This window comes from Phocoena sinus, chromosome 11 (assembly GCF_008692025.1).
Source record: "Phocoena sinus isolate mPhoSin1 chromosome 11, mPhoSin1.pri, whole genome shotgun sequence".
NCBI lineage: Eukaryota > Metazoa > Chordata > Mammalia > Artiodactyla > Phocoenidae > Phocoena > Phocoena sinus.
In genome coordinates, this window is record NC_045773.1 from 63,229,462 (window position 1) to 63,247,989 (window position 18,528).

The 18,528-nt window shown below is 49.2% G+C and overlaps 2 protein-coding genes across 2 annotated transcripts; one reads left to right on the top strand and one right to left on the bottom strand.

Moving 5' to 3' along the window:
• Positions 1-964: 964 nt before the first annotated feature.
• TAP1 (transporter 1, ATP binding cassette subfamily B member) lies at positions 965-9,399 on the bottom strand. The gene is made up of 11 exons (XM_032648863.1): positions 8,365-9,399; positions 7,771-7,885; positions 7,502-7,632; positions 6,539-6,744; positions 5,677-5,874; positions 4,701-4,829; positions 4,350-4,538; positions 3,604-3,777; positions 3,209-3,371; positions 2,795-2,931; positions 965-1,585 (listed from the first exon to the last, which is right to left on the bottom strand). The coding sequence occupies exons 1-11, from the start codon at positions 8,960-8,962 to the stop codon at positions 1,373-1,375; spliced, it is 2,253 nt and encodes a 750-aa protein (XP_032504754.1). The 5' UTR covers positions 8,963-9,399; the 3' UTR covers positions 965-1,372.
• On the top strand, positions 9,332-15,932 carry PSMB9 (proteasome 20S subunit beta 9). Its single transcript, XM_032648864.1, has 6 exons — positions 9,332-9,632; positions 11,458-11,525; positions 13,761-13,892; positions 14,559-14,688; positions 14,933-15,074; positions 15,752-15,932. Exons 1-6 carry the CDS (start codon positions 9,441-9,443, stop codon positions 15,877-15,879), a joined length of 792 nt encoding a protein of 263 aa, XP_032504755.1. The 5' UTR covers positions 9,332-9,440; the 3' UTR covers positions 15,880-15,932.
• Positions 15,933-18,528: the final 2,596 nt, after the last annotated feature.

Sequence of the window (18,528 nt, forward strand, 5' to 3'; positions counted from 1 at the left end):
TCGAAAGCTCCCTGGGCGATGAGGTTACTGTAAGAGACACCGACAGGCTGGGGCATCCTCCGGGGACAGTTATGGGGTGGGCAGGGGTCATAGCATCAAAAGCGTAGCCTTAACCAGAAATCTGGAAGTCAGTGAGAACCTGGGAGCAGTTTCAAACCGGGAATGGGGGAGGGGTGTGCCTAGGAGCATCGCTTTATAAAAGTAGGGGAGGGATTGGAGTACGTGGGGGCACTGAGTCTTGAGGACAGACAGGTCTTGGGGAGACAGGCAATAGAATACACCTGCAGCGTTTGGGGGAAGGGAGCACCAAGGAGAGGGTGCAGCCTCTGAATCCTTCCACCTAGTCCCTCCTAGGGCCTCTCCCAGTTCAACGGTCTCCCTGACCTGTAGCCACCCACAAGAACTGCCCTTTCTGACCGCACCTACTTGTGCAATTCTTGCTTGACTGAGCACTGTCGTGTTCAACGTCTCTAAAACCCGCCTCTCCTTGCAACCTGAGTTGGCCTAATCTGCCCGGCAACTGTTGACGTCACCTGACCACGGCCCTCCCTGAATGGAAGAGATCTACTAGACCACCCCGCCCACTACGCTGAGTTACCAGGGCAGGTGCCACTGCAGAACCCGGCGAGCCCTGCTGTAACGGACCGGGGTGGGCAAGCGAACGAGGTGGTGAACTTCCTCTAGATGTGCTCATCCTCCATCTTCCATCTCCGGGCTCTGAGGCACTGCAGCTGCTGGTGCCTGCTGGAGGACGTCGTATCCCCGTTTGGCTCATCCTTGGGGGTGGGCACAGGGGGATGGAGAAGTGAAGGGGGCAACCATAGGAAATAGAAAACTTAAGGGAAAAGATGGCACACTTAGGGCTGGGAAACACTGAGGATGTTGAAGGAGGGAGGGACCCAGCTCCTGAAAATGGCACTGCAATGGTCGGTGGGCCATTTGGTCCACTGAAAACACGAGAAACCACAGTACAAGACACCAATTTTATTATAAATATCAAGAAACCACAGGGTATTTATGGGCCAGCATATGCCTCGGGTCAGGTTGAAAAGGAGGTGACCTTCCATTTCTGTGTATTCTAAGTATATCTCAGGCTAGCCACACCAACCCTGGCTCCAAACCCAGTTACACTAAGGAGTTCTGAAGCCTGTTTTCTTCCAGGAAATCTGTATAACCAAGAGGAGCCTGGAGAGCAGCTAACACTCATGGCAAAATTTCAGGCATCACCTCAGGGGTTACATTTTAGAATGTCACCCCTCCCGGTAGCTGCTGCCCACTCTGCAACTCTGGTAAGACCTTTGTTCTCAAACTCTCCACTATAGAGAGGAGGGAAAAATGGAAGGAGACGGAGTGTGCAGATCTGAGGAGTCTTTCATTCTGGAGCACCTGACCCACCAGGAGCCTGAACCATGGTGCAATAGCGTCCCTTATTCGCCATGAGCTGCTGGTGGGTTCCCGCCTCAGTGATGGTGCCTCCTTCCAGAAAGAGGATGTGGTGAGCCTGCTTCACCAAGCTGAGGCGCTGGGTGATGAGAAGCACAGACCGAGAGCACCGCTCAGGGCTTTTATACAGGAGCTGCTCCACCTGAGAAAAAACATACACTCTGTCAGACCAGGGGACCACTTCCAGCTCAGGGAGACATCTGTGTTTCCAGAGCTGGGACAGACCTCGCCAGGATCATTGCCACCTCTGCCAATAACCCAAAGGAAACTGAAGATTCTCCTTCTGGGTGCTTCTCTGTCAAACCTTTGATTTGTGAAGGGCTGTTTACATGAGGGCAACGGTGGAATAAAAGAAAGAGGCCTAAACTGGGAGATTGGGATTCACATACACACACTACTGTATATAAAATAGATAACTGATAAGAACCTACTATATAGCACAGCGAACTCTACTCAGTACCCTGTAATGGTCTATATGGGAAAAAAAATCTAAAAAAAAAATCACTTTGTTGTACACCTGAAACGAATACAACATTGTAAATCACCTATACTCCAACAAAAAAAATGTTTTTTAAGTAATGAAAGAAAGAGCCCTAGGGTGAAACCCATAAGGAGAGAGTGAAAGGTATTGAATAGTCTCTCCTCTCTAATTTTTAAATTCTCTTTTAAGGAAATATAACTTACTAGTAAAGAGCACTCAAGTCAGGCAGACTTGAATTGGGGTCCAGGCTCTGCTATTCAATAGCTGAATGACAGTGAGCATGTTATTCAACCTCTCTTAGCCTCTGTTTTATCATCTGTTGGATGAGGGTAACAACACCCAGCTCCCAAGCATTCATGATGAAGGAGTGAGCAAGAGACGACATCCAGCACGTCCAGCACATAGTAAAAGTTCAATTCATATTAGCGTTATGAGGGCGGTCTTTTGCTTATGTTTGGCTTCACAGATTCAGGGTCTATAGATCATCTCTTTTAACTGGTTTTAGGCATCTGGGGGAGAAGCTAACGGGAACTGAGAATTGCAAGGACCAGTTTGGAGAATTATGATGTTAATATAATAACAAAGGATGAGTGAAGGAAGGAGGACTGGATGGGAAATAGGCATTAAGAAGATGACTCTCGGGCTTCACTGGTGGCGCAGTGGTTGCGAGTCCGCCTGCCGATGCAGGGGACACGGGTTTGTGCCCTGGTCTGGGAGGATCCCACATGCTGCGGAGCGGCTGGGCCTGTGAGCCATGACCGCTGGGCCTGCACGTCCGGAGCCTGTGCTCCGCAACGGGAGAGGCCACACAGTGAGAGGCCCACATACCGCCAAAAAAAAAAAAAAAAAAAAAGAAGACAACTCTCTTACACAGGACTGGCTGTTTATGTCCAGGGCACTGGTAGCATCATCCAGGATGAGTACACACGGTTTCCGGATCAAGGCTCGAGCCAAGGCCACTCTCTGTCGCTCACCCCCTGACAGCTGGCCCCCAGTCTCACCTACTTCTGCAGAGACAAGGGCCAAGGTGAGAGCTGAATAAGCACACGCACGCACACACACACGTACACGCACGCCAAGGACTGATGGATGCAGCACGATAGAGAAGGTTCTGGGAAGGTAAAGGAGTTCTGAGGACATGAGGATAAAAGAGCCATAGGAACAAGATGTTACAACTTCAAATTGATATCAGTGGGGTGGGGGGAGCTAAGGAATCAAGGCAAGACTACTGGGGTTACAAGGAAGGTAAAGATGTCTGGGTGGTGATGTGAGTGGAGACAGCACCTGTGTCGTAGCCTTGAGGGAGTACAGAGATGAACCCGTGGGCTCCGGACTCCACTGCAGCAGCTGTGATGTCCTCCATGGTTGGCTTCTGGACCAGGCCATAGGCAATATTTTCTTTAAAGCTTCTTCCAAATAGCTGTGGCTCTTGTCCCACGGCAGCCACCTGGGACAAAATACGATGCAGAGTCATAGGACAAGGAACACAGGAGTGTGGTTCTCTAGAGACTGAAGACTGAGAATCTCTACTGGAAGCATATCACAAAATTACACAGCCCCTCTCCTGACCACGCGCTCACCTCCACCTAAGGTCTCCTAATGCTCTGTTCGAGTGCTCGGTAAGAATGCTCTTCTGACTTGAGGCTCCCTGCCCTCCCCCATGCCATCTTCTAGCTCACCTGTCTGTGCAGGTAGCAGTGCTCATATTTGGAAAGGGGCTCCCCGTCCAGGAGCACCTGCCCCTCGGTGGGCTGGTACAGATTCTGCAGCAGGGCAGCCACTGTGCTCTTCCCAGACCCATTGGGCCCCACCAGCGCCGTCACCTCACCAGGACGAAGGGTGAACGTCAGCCCCTGGAAGCCAGAGAATCACACACACTAAGAGGCAGCCGGAGGCCCCTAAGCTTGAGACGTGTCAGTCATTGTCTTGTTACGTTGTCTTGTCAATGTCTTCCCCCAGAGAAGAGAGGAGGAAAATGGTGAAGTACAGCAACTACTCCCCTTCCACATGCACAGACACCTCCCCATGGAGTAGAGACGGAAGATGAAACAAAGACAAAGGCAAACACTAAGACCACTGTGCCACACACGCAATCTCAGAGAGCATGAGAAAAAAGAAAACAATCACATTCCAAACCACAGATGGAAAGAAAAAGGAAGACTGGAGACACAGCTTTTGCTTCCATGACGCCTTAGGATAGGAGAGCCTTCTCCCTGAGAGCCTCCTCTTCCATTCTTCTTGGAAATCCAGCCTGGTCCTTGAGCTCGGGGGCAGTTTTATGGAATGCGTGATCTTTTCTTTGCCTCTGAAGGGTGAGGGAGGCTCTATCTAAACCTGGTGCTAAGCAGGTTGAAGGCAGGGAGAAAATTTAAGGTGGTCGAGTTGAGGGTGAGGCTGGTAGAATACAGGGATTGGTAGGTTGTACCTGCAGCACTGGGACATCTAGACGGTTTGGGTAGGCGAAGGAGACCCCCTGGAACTGGACGAGGCCCTGCAACTTTAAGGGAGTGAACACACCACTGGCTGGGCAGCGAGGGATCCGGTCCAGGTATTCAAATATTTTCTCTGAAGAGCCCACAGCCTTCCGTAGCCTGGGATAGGTGGACAGCAGTACCTGGAGAGGAGGTATGAATAGTGAGGCGGGGGATGGGAGGGACCCAATCTGTTACCAGGGTTATGTGATGTGAGAAGGGCAAAGGAGGGAAGGAAAGTGATTCAGATGGTGACAGCACAGGGGAAGGAAAAGCACTGGGGAGTGAGAACGGAAGGACCTCACCTCAACAGCTGTGGTGAACTGGCTCTGGTAAAGAACAAAGGTGACCAGGTCCCCACTGCTTACAGACCCACTTGTCACCAGCTGCCCACCAAAATACAGGATTCCCACCTTCAGCAGCAATCCTGAGATCTGTGGAGACCACAGAGAAAAGGGACTGTGGGAGGAAAACCTAAAATTCTGGTGCAAAGAACCAGAATCATTAACAGTAAGGAGAGATAGCGTCCCATTTCCCCAAGTAACTCGGGGGATTCAATAGGTATTAAAGAATGAAACATAGCATGCCATGGAGTCTCACTCGGTTACCCATGATAGAAGTCAATTATCACCATCACCATCACCAGTAGTGCCTTGTCTGGGGAGCACCTTGCTCTTCACAAAAGGCTTTTATGAAAGTAATGTCATCTAATATTCATATCAAGAGCCCTATAAACTAGGTTATATTACTCCCATTTTTTAAAATGAGAAAAAAGTCTCAGAGAAAGTAAGTTACTAGCCCGTGGTCCCAGAGCTAGTAAATGGCGGCATCAAGGCAGGAACTTCTGATCGCTGATCTAGTTCTCTGTCAATTATATCACAAGATGCCCCGCATCCTTGGCTTCCGCTGTTCCCATGGCTCTCAGGAGTACATCCGCATAGTTCAGGCATGAAGCAGGCCCAGGTGCAGGAATGTATAGCTCCCTGAGCACCCCCCACGAGGCAAAGGAAGGCCCTGGGACTGGAAGACTTGGCACTTTCCTACCAAGGGGGTCGGGGAGATTTTGTGCACCCTACGGAAAGGAAGCCATCTAGCATGCCTAAAAAGAGGGAGGGGGTTAGGAACACTGAGTGGGGTCATGGAGCCTCTGGTTGCTGGGATACAGACACTGAACCCACCACTGCCCAGCGGAGGAAGAGTGTGGAGCAGGGTCATGGGACAGGGAATGGCACTGAAGCATCTCGGGGACCAGGGAATAGGCATTCATCCCCAGGTGCTCACAGAGTTGGTCCAGAGGTTGATCGCATAGGTCAGGGCCTCCTTCTGGTTGAGTGTCTTCATTTCATGAAGCTTTTGCCTGAATTTCTGGGCCTCACCCTCTTCGTTGGCAAAGCTCCGGACTGTAGGCATGGCTGACAGCACCTCAATGGCCACCTGGCTGGATTTTGCCAGAGATTCCTGCACCTGTGCTGCCAACACCTGTGGAGACATGGACAAGAGATGTCACACGTGGTTGGCAAACCATAAGGGACGCTAGGACCTGAGTTATCCAATTGTAGATTCAAGGTGAGAAAGGGCAGAGAGACAGAAGAGAAAGGGACACAGCTATATCCCCCACGGATACTAAAGAGATACAGAGAAGAGGAAAGTGACTCAGAAGGGTCATAGAGGATCATATTCTTGAGACTGGTGATCATATCCCTTTTTTTAGTTTTCATTTTATATTGGAGTACAGTTGATTTACAATATTATATTAGTTTCAGGTATACCACGAAGTGATTTAGTTATACATACATACGTATCTATTCTCTTCCAGAGTTCTTTCATGTATATGCTATTACAGAGTATTAGGTAGAGTTCCTTGTGCTATACAGTAGGTCCTTGTTACTTATCCATCTTATATATAGTAGTGTGTATATGTTAATCCCAACCTCGGTGATCATATGCTTAAAGACAGATGGTAGGCAGACATTAGAAGACACAGAGAAGGTGAAGATCGACACAGAGCAATCCAGGAACATGGACAAGGAGTTTCAAAAAGACGAAGAATCAGCGAAGGTGCCAGGAAAGAAATCTGTGAGGAGAGCCCACCAAGTCTGGGCGATGAGGGTCAGTATAGGTTGAGGCAACTCCCTGGACATACCTCGTGCCATTTTCCCAGCTTCTCAGGCAGAAGGAAAAGTAGTGGCAGAGTGAGCAGGGTGACCATGGTGAGGGACGGGGACCCCCGGAGCATGAGCCCCAAGAGACACAGTCCACGCACGAGGTACCACAGCAAGAGGCTCAGCCCCGAACTCAGAGACTCACTCATGGTGGACGTGTCCTCTGTGACCCGAGATGTGATGGCACCTGCCAAGGGTTGAGGAGAAGAAAGTGAGTGAGAAACTCAGAGTGATGGGAGGGACTGGCAATGAGCCAGGGTGCCAGGGGGAGGGGTTCTAAGCAGGTCTGGAAAACAAGGTCAGTGGTTTAGGGAGGCTTGGAATCTCAACTCAAGGAGAATGGGTTCCAGAGGAAAAGCCTGGTCAAAGACCTTCCTTTTAACTCTAAAGAAATTGATGCCCTTGTGAATTTCTAATTCTCTGACAGATTTCTGTTCTCTAAAGAACTTGTATATCCCCTGCACATAGGCAGGAAAAACTTAAACTGATCATATAACAGAGCTGGAGAAAAACGAAGGTGCTGCTAGAAAGCAGTCCAGGAAACTGTAGCAAGTCCTGGATTGGGAATCAAGAGATGGCTTCTATTCCCAAGTTCATCTCTATCCATACGTGTCTATGCAAGTGTTGGCATTTAGGGTCTGGGCCTCAGTTCCCGTCTCTGTAAAACGAGGTGGTTGGACTCTGTGATCTCAAAATTTCCAGGTTTGAAATTCCTGTCACTTCTATCTAAATACACACAGAGGGATATATTTGTGGGAAAATCTTGGATGGAAACACTAGGTCTTTCTGCAGATAAGGAGTATATGTATTTTGCTCTTGAGGTACGTCAAGAATAAGACATGATGACGTTTACGTGTGAGAGGAGGATCAAGGTTATAAGTAAAAATACGTATGGGGATATAAACAGTAAGTGGATGGATAGTGAAAAGAGTTTCATGAGAAACCTGTTTGGTTCTTTTGAAAAAATTCTGTTTTCTGGCACAGGACAGCCCGAAACACCTCTCCCTGCAGGTGGCAGTGCACGCGGCCCATGGTGCTGTTGTAGATTCCATCAGCCGTGAACTCCAGCACTGCGCTAGAAGGAGACAGAGAAGGAGGGCCAGGCACGGTCAGGGGGCCCACCAGAAATGCACTCTGGACGGTAGCCCCAACTTTCAACTCCCTCTTTTTCAGGGTTCCCCCATCCCCAGCCTTCCAACTTCAGCCCCCAGACCTGGCTATGGTGAGGACAGACATGAGAGTTATGTTTCGCGTGAAGGCAGCGCCGGTCCTGTCTTGTAGAATCCAGTCCGTGAAACGGCCTGTGAAGAATGGAACAGCCATCTCCCCTGGGGAGGGAGAGAAATATCAAGTCTAAGCAGGTCAGCTCTAACCAGACGACCCCCGGCCCACCCTCCTTTCACCTTTGCCCATAATCCTGGAGGGCAGTGGCAGAAAGACACAATCTACACCTAAATGGGCCACCTGGGAACTCAAAATCCTGTGGCCCCACAAGACCTTTAGAGGTTGAATGAGGAAGGCTAGGGATCACAGGATGGTCTGCCCCAAAGGAAAGGCCTTGTCCAAGGTGGCCAGTGAAGCAACGCCCGGGGCAGCCCTGGAGTCCAGGACTCCTGACTCCTACCCAGTACAGGGCTCTTCCCTCTCCACTGGGGTGGGGAGTGGGGGCTCTTCTCAAGACCTGAGCTGGGTCCCCTTCCCCTCATCCACATTTCCGAGAACTCATACCAATCTATCTCACTGACCATTACTCTCGATTCCTTCCCAGTCCTCTAGCCTCGTCCCTCTCCCCCTGCATCCCCCTTACCAAGACAGGAGAGTACCACCAGGGCCAGAATGAGCGGCAGGCGTTGTATCTCTGGGCCCAGGAAACCTAGAAGCCGGCTCACCGCCACTGCAGAAGCGCCGTGAGCTCCTTGCACCCAAAGGCTCCTGATCTTATGCCACAGGGCGGCCGCGGGCAGTGCCGCCGTGTAGCTGAGCGCAAAGGCGTCCAGGCGACTCCCCCAGTGCAGTGGCCGGGTGCTGTGAGCGTCCCCGGGGGCTCCCCACGAGCCCAGCTCTCGGAACGAGGCAAGTCCCGGCAGGGCCAAGCCCAGCGCCGCCGCCAGCGGCTCCAAAGCAGCCAGCCATCCCCGGACTCCGGCGCGTTCTCTCCCGAAGCCCAGCGCTGCCCCGAGGACGCCTTGGGCTCCCAGCCACAGTACCGCCCAGCGGCTCAGGCCCGCCACCCAGACACTGAGCAGCGGCAGCGCAGGGGGTACCAGCAGGGAGGCTATTCGAGGCAGCGCCAGCCGGAGCAGCATCCAGTCGGCGAGGAGCAGCATCGCTGTCCCCAGGCACGCGAGGGAGGCTCGGGAGAGGCGGAGACACCCGCAGGGAGCGGGGGACTCCGAGCAGGCCATGGGCGCGCGCGGTTCGAGGTCGGCCCAGGTCCTGAGACTCTCGCCGTCCTCGCCGGGACGGAGTCTCTGGACGCTGTCGGAGTCGTAGCAGGGCGGGCCCCCGGTCCGCGCCGGGGAGGGAGCAGGGCGAGCCGGGTCGGGGCTTCGGAAAGTCCCGGGAACCCGCCGAGCCCGCTGGCGCTGGCCTGAAGTGAGCAGTTTACAGTAAAGGGAAAACGAAAGCGTCTCCGGCTCCCCAGACCCACCCACTCCGAAGGCGGCCCGCCCGGACTATGTGGGGGGAGGGCGTCGACATCAGATCCGAGATTTAGGGGAGCAGCCCTGGTGCGCCACCTTCTCCATTCCCAACACCCGACCCTGCTGTCCTCGCCTCCACTTGCGGGACCCACTTGCCGCGACTTTCTCACTCCAGCCTCTGGGTGGGGTGCCTACGTCATCTGTCTCCGGGCAGTTCTGCCCCGCGCAAGTTAGCGCCCGGATGGGAAGCCTCCCGGCATGGACCCGGCGCCCCCTGGCGGGCATGGAGAAGGGGCGGAGCTGTAGGCAGCGAGTGGCGCGCTGTCCCAGGTCGCAAACCCGTGCACCAGGCGGCGAGGAGCGCGGCGCAGGGATGCTGCGAGCCGGAGCACCCACCGGAGACTTACCCGGGGCCAGAGAAGTCCACACCGGGGTAATGAGTCTGGGCTTGAGGGTTAGCGGAGGGGTGGAGGAAGTGGAGCGATAGGGGGACCCTGGAAGCGCCAAAGAGTGAATTTGGAGACTAACGAGAGTGGGGAGATAGCTTGTAGCAGCCAGTGCTCACATCCCGAAATGAACACGGGCGTCAGTATTCTGAAGGGGTCGTCTAGGGGTCCGCGAAGGGACTGGGCACGGGAGGCAGGCAGAGAAGGTGTACTTTGGCTCTGAGCTGGAAGCGTTAAGGAGAAGCTGCCCTAAAGCGCTTTCGCTTTCACTCTGAGCTAGAGAGAGCGGCTGGTTAAATCAAGGGAGGGGGTTGGAGAAGGTGCACAGAGAAAAGGAAACGGTGCCCTGGGTTAAGTAGGACGGCACTTGAGAGAGGGGAGTATGGGCACTGATTGAGAAGGGACGCATCACACAGACCTTTGATAAACTAGCCCGTGGGTAACATAGCCCCAGCACTGATAATGGGGGTTCCATGTGAGCTGGAGGTGCCCTTCCCCAGCCTGGCCCAGGAAGGCTCCTACTTGGCCCAGATGCCACCGTCCTCCCTTCCCTATGTCTTCCCCACCCACCTCCACAACCTGCTGGACGACTTTTGCCCAGGCTGGACCCGTGGGGCAGATGGCAGCCCAAGGCAGGCTGGCTTCTGCTCTCAAACTTCTACCACCAAGCTTAGCTTTGGGGCAGCTTTGTTATATAGGAATAACCTCTTGGATGGGGTTGCCTCTGTTCTCTGCTGTGCTATTCATGATGAATCAGTATGTCAAAATGAACACTCGGCCAACATCCTGGAGGCCAGAGTAATTTATGGAGTGGTGAGAAGTATAGCCGTAAAACCATTTATAAATTAGAAAATCTCTCCTCACTGCCAGATGAGCAGTGAAAAATAAGAAGTAGAAGTTAAAACAAAGCATGGGAGCTAGACATGGGTTTTAGTCCTGTGTGACCTTCGACAAGTCATTTGCGTTCTCTATGACTCAGTTTCTTCATTTGTAGGATCTTTAAGGCTTTTTCCAGTTCAACAGGAGTTTTAAAATGTAGCTTTATCCTCCTTCACTCTTCCTTAATTCTTTTGTTTAATTTCTTTTCTTGACCTGAAAAAGTCAGCTCAAACTCCCCAATCAAATCCTCTTTTGGTGCAGATCTCTTTTCCCCTGGCTGTTTACCTCTTAATAAGAAATCCTGAAGTGAGACCTCTATTTTAAACTGTCCCATGTGTTTCTTGCTGCTTTCCTCCTTCCTTGACACGTGGTCATGCTAACCACTGATCCCTGAGATGTTTTCTGTTGTTCAGTAAACTGAAAGAGCTCACTTCTGATTAAGGGGGGGCGGTGGATGATTGTGGGCCCAAAAAAAGGGCTTGAGCTTGTTTCCCAAGGTCACGGTCACTCGCTGCATGGGGAGGTCTGTAGCACATCTGTACACACAACAAACGCATGCGGAGGTAATTCATCTGTGGAACTGCGTCACCGGGACTTGGAAGTGCCCGCCCTGAGCCCTTCACTCAAAGGGAGCACTTATGCCCCTAGGAGCCTCATCCCACCTCTCTCTCTTTACAGTGGAAGGATTCTAGGGATGCCATTCTTTCTGTGTGATACCACTGCCAGGCTCTGACATTCCCTTGCTGCTGGGAGAGACAAGAGAGAAAATGGAAAGATGAAGAAAAAAATCCCATTCTGGGAGTCAGCTCTGGCCTAAATTACTGTATAACCTTGAGCCAGTCGCCTCCCCATTCTGAGAATGTTTCCTCATCTGTAACATGAAGGGATCAAGGCTCTTGCTGCTCTGACGTTCCATCCTCTGTGTCTCTGCAGACAACCATCATGGCGGTAGAGTTTGATGGGGGCGTCGTGGTGGGATCTGATTCCCGGGTGTCTGCAGGGTGAGTAGCAGTGCCGGTGTGTTCTTTTGGAAGGAAGCTAATGGCCCCGAGTGCACATTTTTCTTAACCATTCATAAAGAGACTGGCAAACTGAAGCATTGGAGAAACTGAGTGAACCTTTCAGAAAGGCCACTATGATAAGATATTGGGTGGGTATTTGGGTCTCTGAATTCATGGAGAAGAATCTGGGGCCTGGATGCCAATGTGGCCCGTCCCAGGGAGTCACAGAATTGGGTCTGAAAAGGGTTTAGGAGATAGAGATTTCAGGGGCCCACCTTCCATCTATGTTTAGAGATAGAAAAGATGGTCCTGCCAAGCAGATATTCTGGTTTCTGATCCATCACATGTTGAACTAAGTTTGTCTTTCTCCCTTCTGGCCAGTTTCCTCACATACAAGATAAGCATACAGGATTAGATCAATATTACTTACTTTATGTTCCATAGAACACATAACTTCCTCAATATGGTTAATAACAAAGAAAAATTAATAAGGCGAAGATTATTCTTACCTTAATTTAGTATTTTTTGTTTTACTATAAAAATCTAAGCCTGAGGGGCTTCCCTGGTGGCGCAGTGGTCCCTGCCGATGCAGGGGACGCGGGTGCGTGCCCAGGTCCAGGAGGATCCCACGTGCCGCGGAGCGGCTGAGACTGTGAGCCATGGCCGCTGAGCCTGCGCGTCTGGAGCCTGTTGCTCCGCGGCGGGAGAGACCGCAGCAGTGAGAGGCCCGCGTACCGCAAAAAAAAAAAAAAAAAATCTAAGCCTGAAAATAAATCTAATTTTGATCATTACTTGCAGTGTTTCATTTGTTTGAGACAATTCTTTGCTTCCTGCTTTAATCCAAGCATTAAATTTCATGTACTCTGAAGCCATTCTCTTGTGAAATAAATTTGAGAAACACCGAAAGATGAACATCAGAAATTTTGGCAACTCTCTATATGATCCAGCCATCCCACTCCTGGGCATATATCCAGACAAAACTATAATTCGAAAAGATACATGCACCCCTATGTTCATAGCAGCACTATTTACAGTAGCCAAGACATGGAAGCAACCTAAATGTCCATAGACAGAGGAACGGGTAAGGAGGACGCGGTACACCATGAAAATTGGGGTGCATCTGTCTTTTTGAATTATGTTTTCCTCCAGGTATATGCCCAGGAGTGGGACTGCTGGGTCATATGGTAGTTCTATCTTTAGTTTTTTAAGGAACCTACATACTGTTCTCCATAGTGGCTGTACCAATTTAGATTCCCACCAACAATGTAAGAGGGTTCCCTTTTCTCCACACCCTCTCCAGCATTTATTGTTTGTAGATTTTTTGTTGATGGCCATTCTGACCAGTGTGAGGTGATACCTCATTGTAGTTTTTATTTGCATTTCTCTAATAATTAGTGATGTTGAGCATCTTTTCATGTGCTTTTTGGCCATCTGTATGTCTTATTTGGAGAAATGTCTGTTTAGATCTTCTGCCCATTTTTTGATTGGGTTATTTGGTTTTCTGATATTGAGCTGCATAAGCCGTTATATTTTGGAGATTAATCCCTTGTCAGTTGCTTCGTTTGCAAATATGTTCTCCCATCCTGAGGGTTGTCTTTATACAAAAAAAAAAAAAAAAAAGAGTGAATATATGTATATATGTAACTGATTCACTTTGCTGTACACCTGAAACTAACACAACATTGTAAATCAACTATACACCAATAAAATTTTTTAAAAAAAAGAAAATGTGGTGTATATATATAATGGACTGTTACTCAGCCATAAAAAAGAATGAAATAATGCCATTTGCAGCAACGTGGATGGACCTAGAGATTAAGCATAGTCAGAAAGAGAAAGATAAATACCAAAAGATATCACTTATACGTGGAATCTAAAGTATGACACAAATGAACATATCTACCAAACAGACTCACAGACATAGAGAACAGACTTATGTTTGCCAAGGGGGAGAGGGGTGGGGAAGGGATGGATTGAGAGTTTGGGGTTAGCAGATGCAAACTAGTATATATAGGATGGATAAACAACAAGGTCCTACTGTATAGCACAGGGAACTATATTCAGTATCCTGGGATAAACCATAATGGAAAAGAATATGAAAAAGAATATGTATAACTGAATCACTTTGCTGTACAGCAGAAGTTAACACGACATTGTAAATCAACTATACTTCAATAAAATTTCGTGAAAAATTGGCATCTCTAACGTTGATGACTTTTGACTCCTTCCTGACAGAGAGGCGGTGGTGAACCGAGTGTTTGACAAGCTGTCCCCCCTGCACCAGCGCATCTACTGTGCTCTCTCTGGCTCAGCCGCTGATGCTCAGGCCATAGCGGACATGGCTGCCTACCAGCTGGAGCTCCATGGGTATGAAGTTCTGGGGTCCCCAGTCCACACCACCTAGAGTTCCCCCAACCAGTGAACCCCTATACAGAGTCCTGTTCCAGGAGCAGTGCTGTGGAAAATGAAAAATTCTTGCTTTGCCTCCGCCTTTCATTAGTGTTGAACTGGCATTTGAATCTCTCGAAGCTGGTTTCTGCACCTGTAGAGTAGAGATAACTAATAGTACCCACCCTACCTCACCAGATGGTTATTTCCAGAATCAAAACATATGAGTGAAAGTAGTTCAAAAACGGCAAATCACTCCCCTAATATAAATCGTGGGGATGAAGATTAGGACGTGGGCCACCATAATATCAGGTGGTGACCGTAGGGGAAACCCAGGTCATTAGGGCAGAAGTAAAGTTTACCTGCTTTGACCCACATGGGCAGGGCTCTGGCAGTCAGGTTATGTCATTGGGGGCTGGGGGTGGGACAGAGTAAAGGAGGGAGAACAATTAGCAATTGAAGCCTTCTTCCCAGTGGGTGATGTGAAACTCTTGTTCCCCTGCACTTGTGAGAGGGGAGCTAGAGTTTGAATCCTTGCAGCTATAGGTTTCGGGTGTTCCCCCCGGCAGCGATGATGGTAATGGCCCAGGAGCGTGGAACTTCAGGAAAATCATTATTGCTGCCTATTCCTAACCCTTCCTTTAGAATGGAAATGGATGAACTCCCACTCGTTCTGGCTGCTGCAAATGTGGTGAGGAATATCACCTATAAGTATCGGGAGGACCTGTCTGCACATCTCATGGTAGCAGGCTGGGACCGACGCGAAGGAGGCCAGGTGAGTCTCTCCCAATGTCCTCCCTCCCTCGGGGTTCTCCTCTCCCGCAGAGAGGGAGACAGAGGTCATACGGCATTCTCACTAAGAGTTCCAAAGACATTGCCTCGAAAAGGTAGGATAGTCTCAAAGGAGAAGGGCATGAGATGCTGGGGCTTCACTGCAGAGTGTGGACATCACCTGCTTGTCTCAGTGGTGAGCAGAGGAGGGAGGCTTCTAGAGTCTGACCTGAGGATGCCTCCCCCAGGTATATGGGACCATGGGAGGGATGCTGATTCGACAGCCCTTTGCCATCGGTGGCTCTGGCAGCACTTATATCTACGGTTACGTGGACGCGGCGTATAAACCAGGCATGTCCCCGGAGGAGTGCAGGCGCTTCACCACGAATGGTAACTAAGCAAGTGGAAGGGTACCTGGGGCAGGTGTTGTTAAATGTGGGAAGGAGGTAGAGTATGAGGAAAGGAACACGTGGGTGACCATTTAATTAAATGTCCAATGGGAATTCCCTGGCGGTCCAGTGGTTGGGACTCCTCGCTTTCACTTCCCGGGGCCCGGGTTGGATCCCTGGTGGGGGAACTAAGATCCCGCAAGCCATGCAGCATAGCCAAAAAAAAAAAAAAAAAACAGAAAACGTCCAAACTGGGACACTTTTGAGAGTGAGAGATGGCAGGACAAAGGCTAAACTAGATGGGCTTTCAGGATAAAAGGCATAAACCAGGATTGTTACGAGTACACCAAATTAAGATCTAGGGTGACCACAAAAACCAGTGGTGAGCTAGCTTGGGCCCGCTCCTAAGAGTTTATTGTTAAATATTCAAGGTTGGGGAGCTGCTTATTTATCTATTTATAATTGGAAATCAATCATGGCGGGAGTATTGAGATCATGGACATTATGTGAAGACTTTTTTTTTTTTTAAAGTCGGTTGACCACCACTAAATACGCATCTCTAGGAGATGGGTTCTGAAGTCTGAAAGTGGTCATAGGCATATGGACAGGAGGGAAGGGAAACAATATCTGAAGCTAAGCCATTCTCTCTTCCTCTCTGCAACTTGAAACCCTCTGTAGCTATTGCTCTGGCCATGAACCGGGATGGTTCCAGTGGGGGCGTCATCTACCTGGTCACGATCACAGCCGCTGGTGTGGACCATCGAGTCATCTTGGGCAATGAGCTGCCGAAATTCTATGACGAGTGAATCTTTCTCAGACTTCCCTTCTTTATTTTACAATAAACTTTCTGGGACTGGAAGCTGGTATGGTCATGGTCACTCAGGGAGATGAAGCTTGGGAAGGGGGCTTCTTCCCACCCAGATGTTAGCATATCTTTTTTATTCCTTTGTCCCCAGGTCTAAAACATCTTTCCCACAGGAGAGAGAGGTGGGCAGGGAGGCAGGGTATATACTAGAACCAGGAAGAGCTCTACACAGGACAGGTCATAGGTAGCTAAGACAGCTACACACGGGAGAATCAGCTAAGAGCGCCAGCAAACGCACATGGAAGAGAATTCCTTTCATAATGCATTCATTCACGTTAGAGACGAAAAACTGATAAGTACTTAAATATTTGGTGGGGGGGTACTTGTGAATTTCAAAGAATAATAACAAGAACCAAAAAAGCTACATGTATCGAACCAAGCATTAGCTACATGCTTATAAACTTCATTTCTTAGAACCCAAACAAAAAAATCTTATGTAGGTAGGACAACTACTTCTGTGTACGGATAGATGGGAACTTAGGAAGAGTAAGCCATGGCAAGTTCAAAAGCTGAGATGTGGAATTTAGTTTACCGTTTGCCTTTCCTCTACCACAACATGAAACATTCTATTCCCGCAAGCTTCATATAGCATCTCCTCCTTGAAATCTGCAGTAATTAGCCCAGCCCATGATTTGACACTTTCGAAGTCGTCACTAGATATTTGAGTAACTGTACGAAACAGGCTGAGTTCTGGTCCTGTCGTTGCCAGGCACTTTCTGAGTGAGAGGACAAATTACTCCCCTTCTTTGAGCCCTCATTTTCTCTTCTGTCAAATGAAGGTGTTGAGTGACTTCTAAGATGGTTTATAGTTTTGACATTCAATGCCATTTTGCTCATAAGTGAGCAGTTAAGAGGTGTATTTAACAGAAATCCTAGTAGGCTACCCAGGAAGCTTCTGTCTGCTTTTCTTTCTGGATCTCAGGCTCAACATACAAATTCAAAGTACCCTAAGACATTCCTGTGTCCTTGGTAGTGTGTATTTGGTTTGGAGAAAAATAATCTAAAATTACTAGAGCCTAGGGGAGGGGGAAGGGTAAGCTGAGACAAAGAGAGTAGCATTGACATATACACACTACCAAATGTAAAATAGCTAGTGGGAAGCAGCCTCAGCTCGGTGCTTTGTGACCATCTAGCCCTCTAGATAGGGAGGATGGGAGGGAGACTCAAGAGGGAGGGGATATAGGGATATATCTATGCATATAGCTGATTCACTTTCTTATACAGCAGAAACTAATACAACATTGTAAAGCAATTATACTCCAATAAAGATGTTAAATAAATAAATTGTACATTGCAAATAAAAATTAGATCAACCGTTTAAACTGAAAAATAAAAAATTAAATTACTAGAGCCTTGAGTTCTTTCTAGCCACGAGATTTAACTTATTTTGCAATTTAACATAATAGTTTAAAAGCCTATCTCTCCTGCTGATCACAACTCCCCACCTCGAACTCTGGAGAGTAGACAAAAGCAAGTACTAAACCATTCTGAAAAATAAACAAAAGCAGGGGAATTGCGGAGTCAAAACTTGGGGAGGCAACGCTCTGCGGGGAAAAAGAGGGTTCAATGTTTTTTCTCTTTCCTCTCATGGCTCTGCCCTGAAGTCAGGCAGCAGCTACAGAGCTACACTTCTGAACTGAATCTCCACTGCCGTTCTGGCTGGAGAAAAGAGGCCCCTGTGGGCAGGAGAGTGTAGGGGAATCTCCCAGATGAGAGAGCCGGGGACGGGGCTCCCTAATTCTAGGTATGAATCCTCATGGCAGCCGGGTTACTCCTGAGCTGCACATATGACACAACCAGCACAAAACAGCAAAGACGCTGAGGACTGAATTAAGATGTAAACCTTTTAAAATTAGATGGTGGTCTTTTTCTTTATTGGCCAAAATACTGCATCCTTATGCCCCTCATTCCAAAATAATGGCTTACAATTTTAAAAGAAGAAGGAGGAGGAGAAAGAGGGGGAGAAGAGGGAGGGGCAGGGGAAGAGGAGGGCGAGGGGGAGAAGGGGGAGTAGAGGAAGAAAATAATTAGAGCAAAGACAAAGTTAAGAAATAAATGAAGCCAAGAGGTAAAAACAATATACAACATGAATATCTCCTTTTAAAAAAGAAAAGTGAGGGCTTCCCTGGTGGCGCAGTGGTTGAGAGTCCGCCTGCCGATGCAGGGGACGCGGGTTCGTGCCGCGGTCCGGGAGGATCCCACATGCTGCGGAGCGTCTGGGCCCGTGAGCCTGCGCGTCTGGAGCCTGTGCTCCGCAACGAGAGAGGCCACAACAGTGAGAGGCCCGTGTACCGCAAAAAAAAAAAAAAAAGAAAGAAAAGAGATGTGCTGGAGCTGTCTTGAACAGCCTAACAAGAGCAGATTGTAAAACATTAAGGAATTTTGAAAGGTAACTGTTAACCATTGGTAGCTTGACATTGACCGTGGTGAAAGCATTTATACTACAGAAACCAGCAATGCTACGCATCAGAACTTTTTTGGGTTTTTTCCCCAGAAATCCAGTTTAACAGGCCACATGTTGATCAGCCAGCTATCCATGGGTGAAAAACAACCGGCTCTGAGCTACAGGGTAGTGAAAGCAAAAAAGGAA